The 15306-nt window shown below is 40.3% G+C and overlaps 1 protein-coding gene across 1 annotated transcript in view; it reads right to left on the reverse strand.

The window, feature by feature from the left end:
* The window catches only part of gdap1 (ganglioside induced differentiation associated protein 1), a 34615-nt gene extending 21038 nt beyond the window's left edge, over positions 1 to 13577 (reverse strand). The window contains exons 1-2 of the mRNA XM_028803450.2: positions 13096 to 13577; positions 1825 to 2017 (exon numbers count right to left, since the gene is read on the reverse strand). Of these exons, the coding sequence (XP_028659283.1) occupies positions 1825 to 2017; positions 13096 to 13272 (370 nt within the window). The 5' untranslated portion in view covers positions 13273 to 13577. The remainder of the gene's footprint in view (positions 1 to 1824; positions 2018 to 13095) is intronic.
* Positions 13578 to 15306: the final 1729 nt, after the last annotated feature.

The raw sequence follows: 15306 nt of genomic DNA on the forward strand, positions 1-15306 counted from the left end.
TCACAGTATAAGGCGAACTCCCCAGGATTCACTTATCACTACTTAACACCCGCTCACACTGAAATTTTGCTTCACTGAGGACAAAGATTTTTAATCCCTGGGGTATGGGTCATAGCGCTGGGTGGTATACTGGTTCATACCGAAAAACGTTTTTTATTTTTGTTATGATATGGATTTTTCTTATACCGCAACACCGGTTTAAATTGCCTAAACGCCGTTCGGAACGTGGCGCAGCGGGAAACTGTTCAAGTGGGGACCTTTTTCACTGCTACACAGCTAAATAGATAGTGTAGGTATTGCATAGTGAAAATGGACAGAGAACATTCTGAAACTGAAGCTGTAGCCAACAATAAAGTTGAACATGATGATACAGAAGAACTTTTGCCGAAGAAAAGGAGTCACGTCCGTTGCCTGGAGATACTTTGGTTTTAAAAGGTCAGATGTGGACCATTATGTTCAAATGTGTGAATACTGTTTCTATACTACTGGATAATACTGCAAGCCAAGTTGTACTTGTTTTATTTGTTATAAATATACAGTGTAATGTACCTGTAACTCAAAACATTCACATATCCGAAGAGCGACCCTACAAAGACCTAAAGCAGAAGGTGGCATGGCTTTACCTAATTTTCAGTTTTATTACTGGGCAGCAAACATACAAGCCATAAAAACCTAGACACAAATAAATGAACACACACAGGCCTGGTCCGCAATAGAAGTAAAATCCTGCAGCACTTCTTTATATTCCCTGCTCTGCTCTCCAATAAATGCAAGTTATCGTAAATATACTAATAACCCAATTGTGCTTCACTCACTCAGAACATGGAACTAATTTAGAAAAGGAGTGGAAGGTAGCAATGCAGAGAATTCACTCGAGCTCCATATGTGCAAAGCATAGAATTATTCAACTAAAAATTATATATTGAGCACATCCGTCTCGCTTAAAACTGTCCAAAATGTTTCCAGGGCAAGATCCAACCTGCGAACGCTGCAACCAAGCTCCTGCCTCACTGGGTCACATGTTCTGGGCCTGCACCCAACTAACATCATTTTGGACCAAAATTTTTAAGTGCCTTTCAGACAGCCTTGGGGTCACAATCCCTCCTAACCCATTAACAGCTGTGTTTGGTGTTCTTCCAGATGGATTTGAAATGGATAAGGACAAGCAAACTGTGCTTGCATTCACTACACTTTTGGCATGCAGACTGATTTTGTTAAATTGGAAGAAACCTAACTCTCCTCTAATAAGTCAGTGGGAAACCAATGTTTTATATTATTTGAAACTGGAAAAAATCAAATTCTCAGTTAGGGGATCTGTACAGAATTTTTTCAAAACCTGGCAGGATTTAATCAATATTTTAGAATAAGAAGAAATAATTATTTCTGCATTTCTTTTCCTTCTTCCTCTATCTTTTTTTGCCCTATTAATTCAATAATTTAGGCATGTTTACAAGCCTTAAGTATTACTCCTTAGGCCATACTCTCCTTCTCAGGGGTGGGGTTTGATTTGCTTTCAATCCTATTTTTCGTAAAAATGTATCTATATGTACGGAACGATTACAATAAAATTAATAAAAAAAAAAAAAAGAAGTCTACATCTCAACAAAGGTTAAACTTTGTTTTACTATTTTAATTGTTGGTTATTACCAATTCCTGTTTACCAATAATAGATTTAAACTGATGTGTGTGAGCGCACGTTAACAACTCAAACCAGCTTGGTCAATAAATCAACATACGCGGTACTTCTGTGCAAAAAAAAATACAAGTTAGCAAAATCCTCCTTTAAACAAACAAACAAAAAATAATAATGAATTGAACATTTACCATCCACGAAGGTCTGTTCCAAATAATCAATGATCTGGGAGGCATCACAGATAATATTATCCCCATGTAGGAGGACAGGCACTTCTCCAGCTGGGTTCAGCCTCATGAACCAGGGCTCATTGTGCTCACTCAGGGGTAAACTCACATCGTACTCTGAGCATTTCAGTCCTTTTTCTGCTATGGCAAGGCGAACCTATGAAACAAATAAAACTGACATTCAGGAGAAGGAGAGTGTTACCATTTAGGAGAATGTGTGCCCCATCATTCACATTCACTACAGCAGCTCTGTGGGATATTGCATATAATTCAGTACATTTTCTTTTTGTCAGGAATATGTAAATGGACAGGGCATCCTGTAGTAGAGTGGAAAACCGAAAACCTCTATGGAGGAAGAGAAGGAGGATGTTGAGAGCATGCGCTGATTACAGTGTTTTGCCGCAATCACCACACGATGAGCTACCAGGATTGGGTCCTGAGGGGATTCAGGAAGTTATGAAATATATGCATTAGTATTTCTAGATTTTTGGAGGCTCTAAGTAGTTTATCTGTTTTGGGGCTATAAGCAATATACTTGTTTTAGTGTCACTGGTCATGCTATCCAATTCTGTCATTTATTCCATTTATGGCAGTAAATAATGTATGAATATCTGTTTCACATTATTTTCTAAGAGTAACACTTTTCATTCTTAATGTAGGAGTTTAAATTGTGGATAGAATTCTTTCTGGCAAACTGCTGAAAGCCGACTGTCTCAAGCATAAAAACACCTGTGAAGTTCATGGAGAGGTCTTTTTTTCACTTCGATTTGAACTCCCCAATATGATTACCTGACAGAATTAGGGTTAGGGTTAGGTTTAGGGTTAGGGTTACAAAAATACATGCAGTGCCATCCATAATGTTTGGGACAAAGACGCATTTTTCTTGATTTACCCCTCTGCTTCACAGTTTAAAGTTACAAATCAAACAATCCAGACGTGATCAAAGTGCACATTGCAAACATTCTTTTAAGCCTTTTTGTAAACATTTTGGTCTCACCATGTAGAATTGACAACACGTTTTCTACACGGTCCACCCGTTTCAGGACACCATAATGTTTGGGACAATTGGCGTCACAGGTGTTTGTCATTACTCAGGTGGGTTTCATTGCTTTATAAGATACCTGGGCTGACTTCTATACTTTGAAGTCTAGGTGCCATTGTTCAACATGAGGACAACAGCTGTGCCAATGAAAGTCAAAGAAGCCATTATGAGGCTGAAAAATAAGAATAAAACCCAATGGCGGTTATTATAAAATAATTATTTTAAAAACTATTTAAATTAATTAGGTAATTAGAAATAGTCAACGCATGTCAACATCCATTAAAAATTGGTTCCGACTTGTACTTGTTTAATTTCTGTGTGAATACCTATTTCCTGAGTGAAGGACCCCAGCCAAATGAGAGTGTATGTAAGTGTTTGATCGTTTACCAAACAGGCAACCAGAGACTGCCATTCAAAATGTATGCTCAAGAGAAGAGCAGAAGATCCTGTCAAGCCTGTGAGTATTTATTGAATTCCAACCATGGTAGAAACATTCTGGTGCTTTGACATCTGTTATTTACAACTGTTTGATAGTGGATATCAAAAGGTCAACAACTGGGACCCCAAATCTTTATCATCTCTTTGTTCATTCATCCAAAATTCAGATAAAACAGCAGAGATAAGTGACATGTTGAGAAAGTGTAAAAAAAGGCACAACTGGCATCTCCTACATTCGTACATCCTTTAATACTGATAGGGACACAGAAAAAGATAGTTATGAGTCCAACAAGTATTTATTTCCATAACAGCACATATTATTTGTGGTGGGCAATTCACCAAATTAGAAATCAGAATCTTAAACCTGGCTGGTGTTGATCAATCAGACAAATTATCAAAAAACATTAAACGTTTATATCAAGAAATAATGAACATAAACAACAGAATATCTTGACAGTAAACTGGTTAAGAATAAAGCCACAGCACGGATGTAATTAATTAATTAATTAATTAATTAATTAATTAATTAATTAATTAATTAATTAAAATTTTAACACGGTGTGGCAGATAGCCGGTGCCCTTGCCCAGCTAGGATGCCTTCAGACTGGAAGGACCAGGGGAGAAAATATGTATATGGCATTATCACTCCCAAAGTGCAGTATGGCAGCCCCCTGGGTTGCAAAAGTGCATCGTATTCCCACAGGGCTCCAGGGGAGTTGGAGTTTGGCACAGCCTTGTTGGGTTCTGTGGGTGCCACCAGGGGGTGCTGTAGGGGCCGCACAGCCCTACAACTTTGGGCTTCTGCCTCTCCCAGAAGTGCTTCCGGATCACACTAATGGGCAACCAAAAGTACTCCTGCGTGCAGGATAAAAGAAGCCCGCTACCACTGCTCCAGGAGCCAGGGTCGAGAGGAAGAGTACGACACTTGTCAGGAAGAATGTAGGAGAAAAACTGAGGGAAAAACACAAAGAGAAAGTGCTGTAATATTGTGCTTTATTGTGTGTTGCTGTACCGTGCTGAGCAGGTGGGAAACAAGTGAAAGCGTTTCCCACAAAAATATAAAAAATGTGTGTTGTTGAGCTTCTGTCCTGTGTCTGTCTGTGTCAGGTTTGGGGAGCTGATCACCCCCTGCAGACCACAACAGCTACAATGTGTTTTAGTAAAGTTAGTGAAATCTCAAAAATTCATGACATAATATACAATAAATCTTATAAGACTATAAAAGACAGATCCCATCAATTAAACCCAAGGTGACAAATTGGCTAAATCCCAGTAAAATACCACACTTGAAGCAGGTGTGAGATAAACAGCCTTAAGAAGTGAAGCAAAATGAGAAGTCAATAGATCAAAAAACTGAAAATCAAAACTTGCCTCCTACAAAACCAAAAATAAAGCAAGAATCAATAAGAGAATTCGCCATTCTAAATGTTTTAACCATCATTAAAATTCCTTACCTTATGGAACATTCTGGGGAAAATAGACATATTAACCTCCCTGAACTGTAGCACTCATAACCGAACAAAATGGCATTGTTGCATGAGGAACCTTTCTACATGGAAACAAAAGATGGAAATTAACCCCAAAATAGATGCATACTGTGTTCTATTTGTGTGATGTATTGTTGTGGTCCTTATAGATTTTTTTCAGAAAATTTTTATGTACTGTGGCGGATGGCTGGGGCCCTTGCCCAGTCGGGACACTTCTGTAATGGAAGGGCTGGTAGAGAGGGCAACCCCCAGAACATGAAAGGGCAACCTCCTTGGCTCACAGCGGGGCCACGGGTTTGGAGCTTAGAAGCTCAACACTGCTGGGGCCTGTGGCCAACATCCGGGGTGCGGGGACAGTTTCTGAGACCTGGGTTGCAGCACTTTGCTGCCAGAAGAAGATCTGGGAGCACCTGGTGCCCTATAAAAGGGGCCACCTCACTCCATTTGAGGAGCCAGAGTCAGAAGGAGGAAGACAAAGCTTGCTGGGAGAGGAGTAGAGGCAGCAGACTTAGAGAAAGAAGAAAGGACAGTGATTGTGCTTGTGTACTGTGCTGTGTAGTGGGAAGCGAAGGGAAACCGCTGCCCCACTTAAAATAAAACGTGTGTGCTGGACAATATTTTTCTCTGCCTGTCTGTGTCTTAGGTTAAGGGGGCTATACATGCCCTGGGTTCCACAGTACATAATTATTTACTTCTGCATTAATACACGCTCCTCTGATACATGCACACTGTCTACAGAGAAGTGAACGCCACATGCCTCGATTTTGATGGAAAGCCACGAAGTTCACCTCTTCCTTTTTTCCCAGTGCTGTTGGCGGCACATGCTGGTAGATCAATGCAGGTTGGGCTCACATCTGCACAGAAACAAATGCCATGAGGACTTTGCCCTTTTTCTTTAGATCAGAAACACTTGAAAAATTGCTTGAAAGTCTGTGTATGTGTCAGAAATTAAAATATCGTCTTCAGCAAGAACTTGCGATAAAAATGTAAGCTTAGATATTATTTTTATTTTTAAATGTAAGCTTAAAAGAAAATTGAAAGCTGACCATTTACATTATAACAGAGAATCCCTCAAGTTTAGCAAATGAGCCTTTCAGGGTACCTCATACACCCCATTTTGCACTTTGACCTTAAATACCCGAAACCTATGGAGGTGTTTTGACAAATTTACACGTGCATGCATGCATGATCAGAATGGTCACATTTCTCAAAATTTTGTTGGACATTTTTTTATAATTTGTTGATTTTTTTTTGTGTATTTAAAAAACTATATTTAAGAACAATGTATTAGTCATCCGTAATTTGATCAGTTATGATGTCAACATGAAAGGTTCTCTCCGTTTTATAATGACACAAAGCTAATTTTTCTGACCTGGATTGGGTGTGCTCATCACCTCAGAAGATAACATCAATGCTTATCACTACTTAATGACCCTCGAGGGATCACCTTTATCCAATTATGAAGCAATTCTGACCTGCCGAGAAGTATCTTCAAGGATATGACTACTGACCCTATTCACTGAGTACATAAGGTCAACCAATAGTTTAATGAGAATGGCAGGAAAGATATCTAAACGCAATGACTCTCACAGTCAGCAGCTATTATTAACCCAATCAAGAGTCTTGAAAAATGTATGAGACATTGTTTTCCTCCTCGATCACCAAAAAAGGAGTTTATTGACTTCTTGTAAAAAATGGGGATCAATTTCTCCTACTGAATAAGTAATGTCAATACCGCTGAATTTGGTTCAAACTCATTTAAGGCCTCTTTACAGAAGGTGCCATTCAATAAGTGAGAAATCAGATTTAGTGGGTAATTACTTTTACTTTATTCAGCACTGAAACAAGCACTTGTCGGGAGTCAGTCCGGTACAATTAAGATATTTCTATAAAAAGGGATGAACTGAGGCAGAAGTGCAGTGACAGGACAGGTAAGGAACACAATTACCTGGGGCATTGAACTGGGACCCTCAAGGGTGTTTATGATGTAACAACCAATCTGCAGGATGAAGCACAGCATTGGTACACCATAACTGCACAGTCATAAAACTTCTAAGCAGGGGCCACACTCTCCATTGTGATGCAAATTACTTTTTTTTAGTAACGTTAAATTTAATCTGCACTGTTTTCAGAAATTATGATGAGGACTTACGTGTCTGGAAGGTAAAAGCAATAAAAAACAAACAGGAACTAAAAAAGAAGCAAGACAGTGGTAAGTAGTAGAGAACCTGTAATGTCGATTCAATTAATACTTAGGGAGTTGGAACTGCACTGCAGAACTTCAACTGACCTGTTGCAAAGACAACACAGGAGGTCTCACATACTCTGAACAAACAGGCAGAGGAGAACAGCTGATAGTGAAAAACTAATTGAATCTGTCAGAGAAACAAAAAAAGTTACACCTGAAATAAAAGCCGACATCCAACTAGGAGAAGAAACCAGTGGCTTGAAATCGATTGTCCAGCCAGCAGTGAAAGCTTCACAGCAATTGTCTTACACTGAAACATCTAAACCCTGAAGGCATAGAAACAAATTAAAACTTCTAGACAATGAAGAACTCTGCGCTAAATATAAGTTTGATTCGTTCTCTGCCTGTCAAAGGCATGCTTATAAGTTGTGTGTCTTGCAGCATGTACAGCTTAGTTTTTCTACCCGGCAGTACCGATGGCCTCATCTGCCAAAAGTGTATATTCAGCCTAGAATTGGACGGGCTGCATTAGGAACCTGATAACTGTTAGGCAAACTGACAATTGGATTCACTCGGTTTGTTCGGATGATTCAGCCATTTCTGATTTGGCTTCATTCTCGTCAGACTCCACTGTAAGTCAGTGAGCATCCAAAACCAGCAGCACCGTTTCAGATAAGCAGAATATGCAGAACATGTGAAAAAATGGTTATGATCTCTGCCAATAATTGTTTAACTTTAATGATCTCCAATTTAAAATGAATTAACAGTGAGTTTTATTTTCTTACATTTTGAACAACACAAGTATACCTGGACCAGAAGCGGATTAAGAGATAAGCACAATGTCCCACAGAGAGTTGCAGATGACATCCGAGTAAGTAATATGGTGCTATACTCCATCATCTAATAAGACATTCTTCAAAAATTATAAGCAGTAGAGCTTTGATATGCGCCTTTATTACCCACATTACCTTAGGTCACTCAAAAACGCTTATCTATGGTCAAATTAAATGTTATAAACACAATCCTTAAAAAAAGGTCTAAGACTTAAAAAACCATAGGCATGGTATGGCATGAAATGATTAAAGACTTTGTATTGGAATAGTGAATTAAAGAATTTGGATTATGAAGAGGAACACACAGAAGGGCACAAAACAATATTGAGTTACATTTCGTAGACTTTTATATTGGGAACATTTTACTTTGGAATGTGAGTGATTCAGGAGTATCTTAAAAACATTGGGGGCTGGTACAGGGTGTAGCATTACTGCCTCACAGACCCGGCATCCTGAGTTTTTATTCATACTAGCCAACCCGTGTCGTAGCATACGCTGTATAATTATGTATTGATGGGTGAACACTTCCTGAAAGACACAGTTGTTCAAATGGGGTTGGTTTTGAGGACTGTAGGTGAATAAAAAGATGGAACTCTGGAGAGGGCAACATACAATACAGCGTTTTACACGCTGCATACAGCGATTCACATCGAAGCATAGACACTGCTAAGACCATGGGGTACCCCTCGCAAACTGTTTTACACACTGCATACAGCGATTCACATCTGCGACAAACAAATTGTTTTACACGCTGCATACAGCGATTCACATCTGCGACAAATATGATTCTACTTAGATGGTCCTGTCGCGTCCACCCTCGCTCTCGAAGCATACTCACTGCCTGGTCATGTGCCCGCTCGCAAGAGCAACTAACAGAGACCCGCCCACCAACTGTAAGACCATGGGATACCCCTCGCAAACTGTTTTACACGCTGCATACAGCAATTCACATCGCGACAAACATGCTTCTTCTTATGGGGTGGGTTTGAGGATACAACTGTAAGGGAACTCTGGAGAGAGCAACATACAATTGTCTATGACTGAAAACTGGAGGACCGCCGCCGTGCCCCCACCTCCCAGAGCGAGGGACGGGGCTGGACGGCAGTTGTGCGTGGAGGGCGGAACGGGGTGTGAGGGGAAGGACGCCCAGTGAGGATGATGTATTGATGGGTGAACAGTCATCTCTTAGTCATCGTTCAGTACGCACTGCCTGCTCATGTGCCCGCCCCCAACTCCTCACCTGAATTGCTTTCATCTGTGTACAGTCCACATGCACTTGTGAGTCACGTTGACTATTCATTTTCCAAACACCGCCTCAGTCGGTTTTGCATCTGCTACAGTCCACATGCACCTCTGAGCCACGCTGACATTTCATTGTTCTTTTGGACGGGCCAGGTGACGTTTCCCGTGTTGAGTCTAATTAACCAAAGGCTCCACACCTGGTGGTGCCCTTCTGTCAATTCCTTTAAGTTTCAGCTTTGCAACCATACTCCTCCTGGAACCCAAAGACTTTTGTTGCCCGACGGATCATGGGAATAATGCCGCCAGATCGCCAGTCGGTATCGTTTATGGTTGGAACTACGACGATATGTGATCATCTTCGAACCTCTGACTTTCGTTCTTGATTAATGAAAACATTGATGGCAAATGCTTTCGCTCTCGCACGAATTGTTGGTGGGCAGGGCTCCGACATGCATGTGCCATGGTTGGCTGCTTAGTGAATTGTTGGTAGGCGGGGCTCAGTGAGTTGGCAGGCGTGGCTGTCTTGCATGCATCTTGCTTGCCATGGACTTAGTGAATTATATATATAGATGGAGTCTGCCTATTACTCAAGTGGGCCGTGTGATAGACTGTCTAGTCCTGGGCTGCTTCCTACCTTATGCCCATTGTTGCCACGATAAGCTCTGGTAAACCTGAACTGAATTAATTATATTGCACTGACCAATAAGCAGGAGACAGAACTGGAGGTGGCAGAGTTAAAGATGCTAAGATTTGCACTGGGTGTGATCAGGATGGACAGGATTAGAAATGAGTACATTAGAGGGTCAGCTCAAGTTGGACGGTTGGGAGACAAAGTCAGAGAGGCGAGATTGTGTTGGTTTGGACATGTGCAGAGGAGAGATGCTATGTATATTGGGAGAAGAGGAAAAGAGGAAGGCCTAAGAAAAGGTTTATGGATGTGGTAAGAGAGGACATTGCAGGTGATGAGTGTAACAGAGCAAGATGCACAGGACAGCAAGATATGGAAGAAGATGATCTGCTGTGGCAAACCCTAATGGAAGCAGCCGAAAGAAGAGAAGAGGAAGGTTATTCAAAACATATTAGTAGAGATAACTATTTCATAAAGGTACTGACTCAAGAAAGGCACTTAGTTTTGCTGGGAAATATGCCTAGTCAGAGAACAAGCGAAGGTCATACCCGAGAGCCAATACGCTAGTCAAAAATCAAAGTCAAGAGTAAGGGCAAAAAGTTTCATTAACCAGGGATTCAAAATCAAAAAAGATCTTTTGGAAATCACAAGGAGTATGTTTTTATCCGCAGATTTGGGTACTCCAGAAACAATGTTCCCTCCAATTTTTTTGTAACACACGAGCTGTTACTTACCCTTTACAACTGATTTCTTCAGTCACCTTTGGAGGGCAAGCGACACAAAAAAACACTACATGAGATGCTGTTGATGGACTCCCCATGAAGTATCAGGCTCTGTGAAGCACCAAAATACAACATACAACATACAAATGCTGAGTGGGTGCTGCATTAGAGTTTTGGCCCTGTGAAATACTGAGCACCGCCAACACCAACACCAAATCGAGGTGCTTTTGGATTGAGAGCAGCAGGCTGCCCATGGAAAAGGCATCTAAGATACTGGAAGCCTAGGAATCAACTGATGGAGAGAATCTGTTATCAGATTAGACGGCCCAGTGCAGACTCTACTATAGAAAGCCCAGCAAGGGGTGAGCGTCAAGTTGGCCGAGGTCACCAGGACTACGACTTTGCCTGACTTTGTCTGTTATACCTGACAGTAGACCCACCAGAGGTTTATTTTCTCCAGGGATGCTGCTGACTGGTAGTTTTTGTTTTCCTCTCCTCCAATGTCCACTGGCCATAGTTTGACAATTAATCAATGAACTAAGATTGCTGTTTTCCATGTATGTTAATCAGAAATTAATTTGTTTTCTGTATGTTTTAACAAATCTGTCTTTAAGTGTGCTATTTAGATGTTGAGTGTTTTGTAAAATGTATACTTGATCTACATTCACCGGCCACTTAATTAGGTACACCTGTTCAACTGATTGGTAAAGCAAATATCTAATCAGCCAATCACGTGGCATCAACTTAATGCATTTAGGCATGTAGACACTGTCAAGACAACATGCTGAAGATCAATCTGAGCAAGAATGGGGAAGAAAGATGAGATATGAGACTTTGAACGTGGCATGGTTGTTGGTACCACATGGGCTGCTCTGAATATTTCAGAAGTTGCTGATCTACTGGGATTTTCACACACAACCATCTCTAGAGTTTACAGAGAATGGTTCGAGAAGTGGAAAATATCCAGTGAGCAGCAGTTCTCTGGGCGAAAATGTCTTATTGATGCCAGAGGAGAATAGCCAGACTGGTTTGAGCGGATAGAAAGTCAACAGTAACTCAAATAACTATGCGTTACAACTGAGGTATGCAGAAGAGCATCTCTAAATGTACAGCGCGTCAAACCTTAAAGCAGATGGACTACAGCAGCAGAAGACCACATCAGGTGCTACTCCTGTCAGCTAAGAACAGGAAACTGAGGCTACAATTCGCACGGGTTCTCCAAAAGAAGATTGGGAAAACATTGCCTGATCTGATGAGTCTCAATTTCTGCTACGCTATTCTGATGGTAGGGCCAGAATTTGGCATCAACAACATGAAAGCATGGATCCATCCTGCCTTGTATCAACTGGTGGTAGAGGTGTAATAGTGTGGGGGGTATTTTCTTGGCATACTTTGTGCCCCTTGTGCCCACTACCTTATTATTGTTACTGACCATGTCCATCCCTTTATGACCGCAGTGTACCCAGCTTCTGATAGCTACTTCCAGCAGGATAACATGCCATTTCACAAAACTCAGATCATCTCAAACTGGTTTCTTGACCATGACAATGAGTTTACTTTCCTCAAATGACCTCCACAGTCACCAGATCTCAGTCCAACAGAACACCCTTGGGATGTGGTGGAACAGGGAGATTCACATCATGGATGTGCAGCTAACAAATCTCCAGAAACTTCATGATGCGATCATAATCCCTGAGGAATGTTTCCAGCACTTTGTTGAATGTATACCATGAAGAATTTTGGCAATTTTGAAGGTAAAAGTGGGTCCAACCCGGTACTAGCAATGTGTACCTAATAAAGTGGACGGTGAATATATATAGCTTTTTATCTGAGAACTTGTCTTGGTGCTGTGTGCCTGCACTCAGTGAAGAGGACTATAAAAAAAATAAACTGAATTGAATTAAATTGAATAGTATGTATGTGTGCTATTTATATATTTATTCATTTTTTAAATGTATACTTGACCTATGTAGCATTTTACCTGAGAACTTGTCACAGTGCCGTGTCCCGGCACAAAAATGAAATGAATTGAATTGAACAGTATTAGTATTGCATGGTGCACAAATAAACTAGAAACATGCGCAAAGGCATAGCCTCATCTTCATGGACTAGTAAAGGGTAAGATGCTTTTCTTCAACTTGAAGAACTGAAAGACATGCACTACATATGACAATATGGATAAATAAATACAATGTAAGTGGATTTCTGAAGATAAGGAGAATGTAGATGTGATGCATTTTCTGCAGAGATTTGTGAATTTGAAGGTTTGTTCAGATAAAGTTTAAATATTTTATTATAGTAATAACAAAAATGGAGAATGCAAGTGTTTAAAATTTCAGCGCTGCTTTGCAGCCCCTCGGCAGGATGATGTCGTCTCCAAATTTTCACGATGTCGCGCTCAGTAAATCCCATTCCAAAGCATTCAAATTCTTCCATATCTGCGTATCTATTTAATAATAAACGTTTCCACGTTTGAAGCCATTTTGTGAATACCTTTTGATTATATCTGATGTAGGAAGTAATGTACAAAAAAAAACAGGCAATCGTGTACGAATTAAAAATTCAAAAGGACTCTCGGGCGGAGGTCAGGACTCGGCTTGACTGAACTGTCCACCGCCCGGGTACTGACAAGTGCGTAGCCCGACTTGGCCTCACCTTCTGGGAGCTGAACGACTGGGTCCAGTGGTAAAGGACCAACTGCGCATCCTTCGTAGCCTCGCTCGTAATCAACGCCCGCTCTTCGTCTTCCTCCTCCGCCTCCTCCTCCGGCTTAGCCGTCGTTGTCATCCCCGCTTCTTCGTTGTTCAACACGGCGCCGCTCGTTTCAGCCATTTTGATGAACAAAATTGCGCATGGGATGTGCGATGGTCGCTCCTCGCCGATCTCCGTCGCCCCGGGTTTCTACGGAAACGCTACCTTGCTGTTTTCCGCAAGACTGCAGTATGGCTTCGGTCCTATGCGTCACATTAAATGCCCACGAGGTGCAGAGTACTCGCCTTTGACCTACTTTCACACAGCGAGCGGTCTTTTCAGGTACATTTTGCAGCGTCGATGTACTAATTACCATTAAGCGAATATTAATAAGCATCCACTATCCCTGGAGCACGCTTCTTTATTTTGCCATTCCAAAGAGCTCTATGCATTTTTCTTACCTTCCACTAGATGGCACTCTCACACCTTACATGGTTGTCAGCCTCGCAGCCCGTACGCCAATTCTATCGTGCTGTAGGTATTTTTTGCGTATGCTAATTTCATACTAATTTATGCTAATTGTAAAAGTAGATTACATTTTGTTTATACAAAAAATGTATATCTGATTGAATTTTCTGGCTATATGAAGAGTGGGTATGTCAATGTTTGTTATTAAACGAACATACACTTCTTGTGATGTCCTGTGGTGCGTTTAAAGACTTGACGTTCCTGTTAGCCACGGGGAAATGAATAAATAAAGATATAACAATTTCATAATTACGAAATGTTTTTTATCAAAACAAACCAGAAAATTACAAAATGTATTTGTAAACTGTATTTCATGATGTAAAATATATCAGTTGTTTTTATTTGCCATTAGCAACAGATACATACTTTTTAAAAGTATGCATTACTCAGATCTGCTCCTACTTTCTTTAAAGTTTAGCCCTGAGCTTAAATTACAATCCTTACAAAAGTAAATTTAATTGGGAAGTGCAGCTTTCCAAAATTGTTTGACGCTATTATATGCAGCATGTTGGCACAGTGCTTGACAAGACAGCCTGCTAGATCTGGATCAGGGGTCGGCAACCTACGGCACGCGGAACGATTTTCAATGGCACTCTGATTGAATTTAAATATAGTAAATATATATATATATATATATATATATATATATATATATATATATATATATATATATTAATTACAGCGCATGCATTTGTGACCTCACCTACGTTTTGCGTATGCGATTCACATGTAAATGAAAACCACGTGTTCAGTGCAGGCTGTGGAACATTAAAACAAACCCGATTATATTTTAATTACAGCGCATGCGTTCGCGCACAGCGTCCCCCACCTACGTTTTGCGCATGCGACTCACATGTAACGGAAAAGCACGTGTTCAGTGCAGGCCGTGGTATGTTAAAACAAACATCGTTATTGTTAAGTAATATACTCAAGAAAGACAAAAAGTTGATGTTCGCTCTTTTCAAGAGACTCTTGGACGAATGAAGATGGATTTGTACAACAAAAGGATCGTGCTGTGTGTGCGTTATGCTGTGAAAGTGTCGTGTGTCGTACGTCAAGTGTATAAAGACATTATCAAACTAAACATTAGTCCACGGAGAATTCTGATGAGAAAAATGAAGCTATTAAACGGGCTGTTTCTGGCTTTAAGAAACAAACAACTTATTTTAGTCAAATAATTGGAACCAAAAATAAAGCCACCGAATGTAGTTATAAAAAAAAATGGCAAAACATTCTTTTCACATATGATCCTATGTATTTTAAAATACTGAATGAGCAATAATATAAGAACCGGTTATAATGGGCTTCAAACAATAATAATAATACATTGTATTTGAAGCGCCTTTCAAAAAACTCAAGGTCACTGTACAATCAGGTTAAAAAATAAACATTCAATAACTAGAAAATTTAAAATCCAAATAAAACATCAGATAAAACAGCAATAACAGTTACAATGAATAAGCAATTTTGAACAGATAAGTTTTAAGATTAGCCTGAAATTGGTGAAGGGTAGTCATATTCCTAAGATAAGCAGGTAATGAGTTCCATAAGGAAGGTGCCGATCTGCTAAATGCGCGATATCCCATCGTAACAAGGCGTGCTGGTGGATTATTTAAGTTAATGGAAAAAGAGGATCTGAGCATACAA

The sequence above is a fragment of the Erpetoichthys calabaricus genome, chromosome 6 (genome assembly GCF_900747795.2).
Source record: "Erpetoichthys calabaricus chromosome 6, fErpCal1.3, whole genome shotgun sequence".
Classification (NCBI taxonomy): Eukaryota; Metazoa; Chordata; class Cladistia; order Polypteriformes; family Polypteridae; genus Erpetoichthys; species Erpetoichthys calabaricus.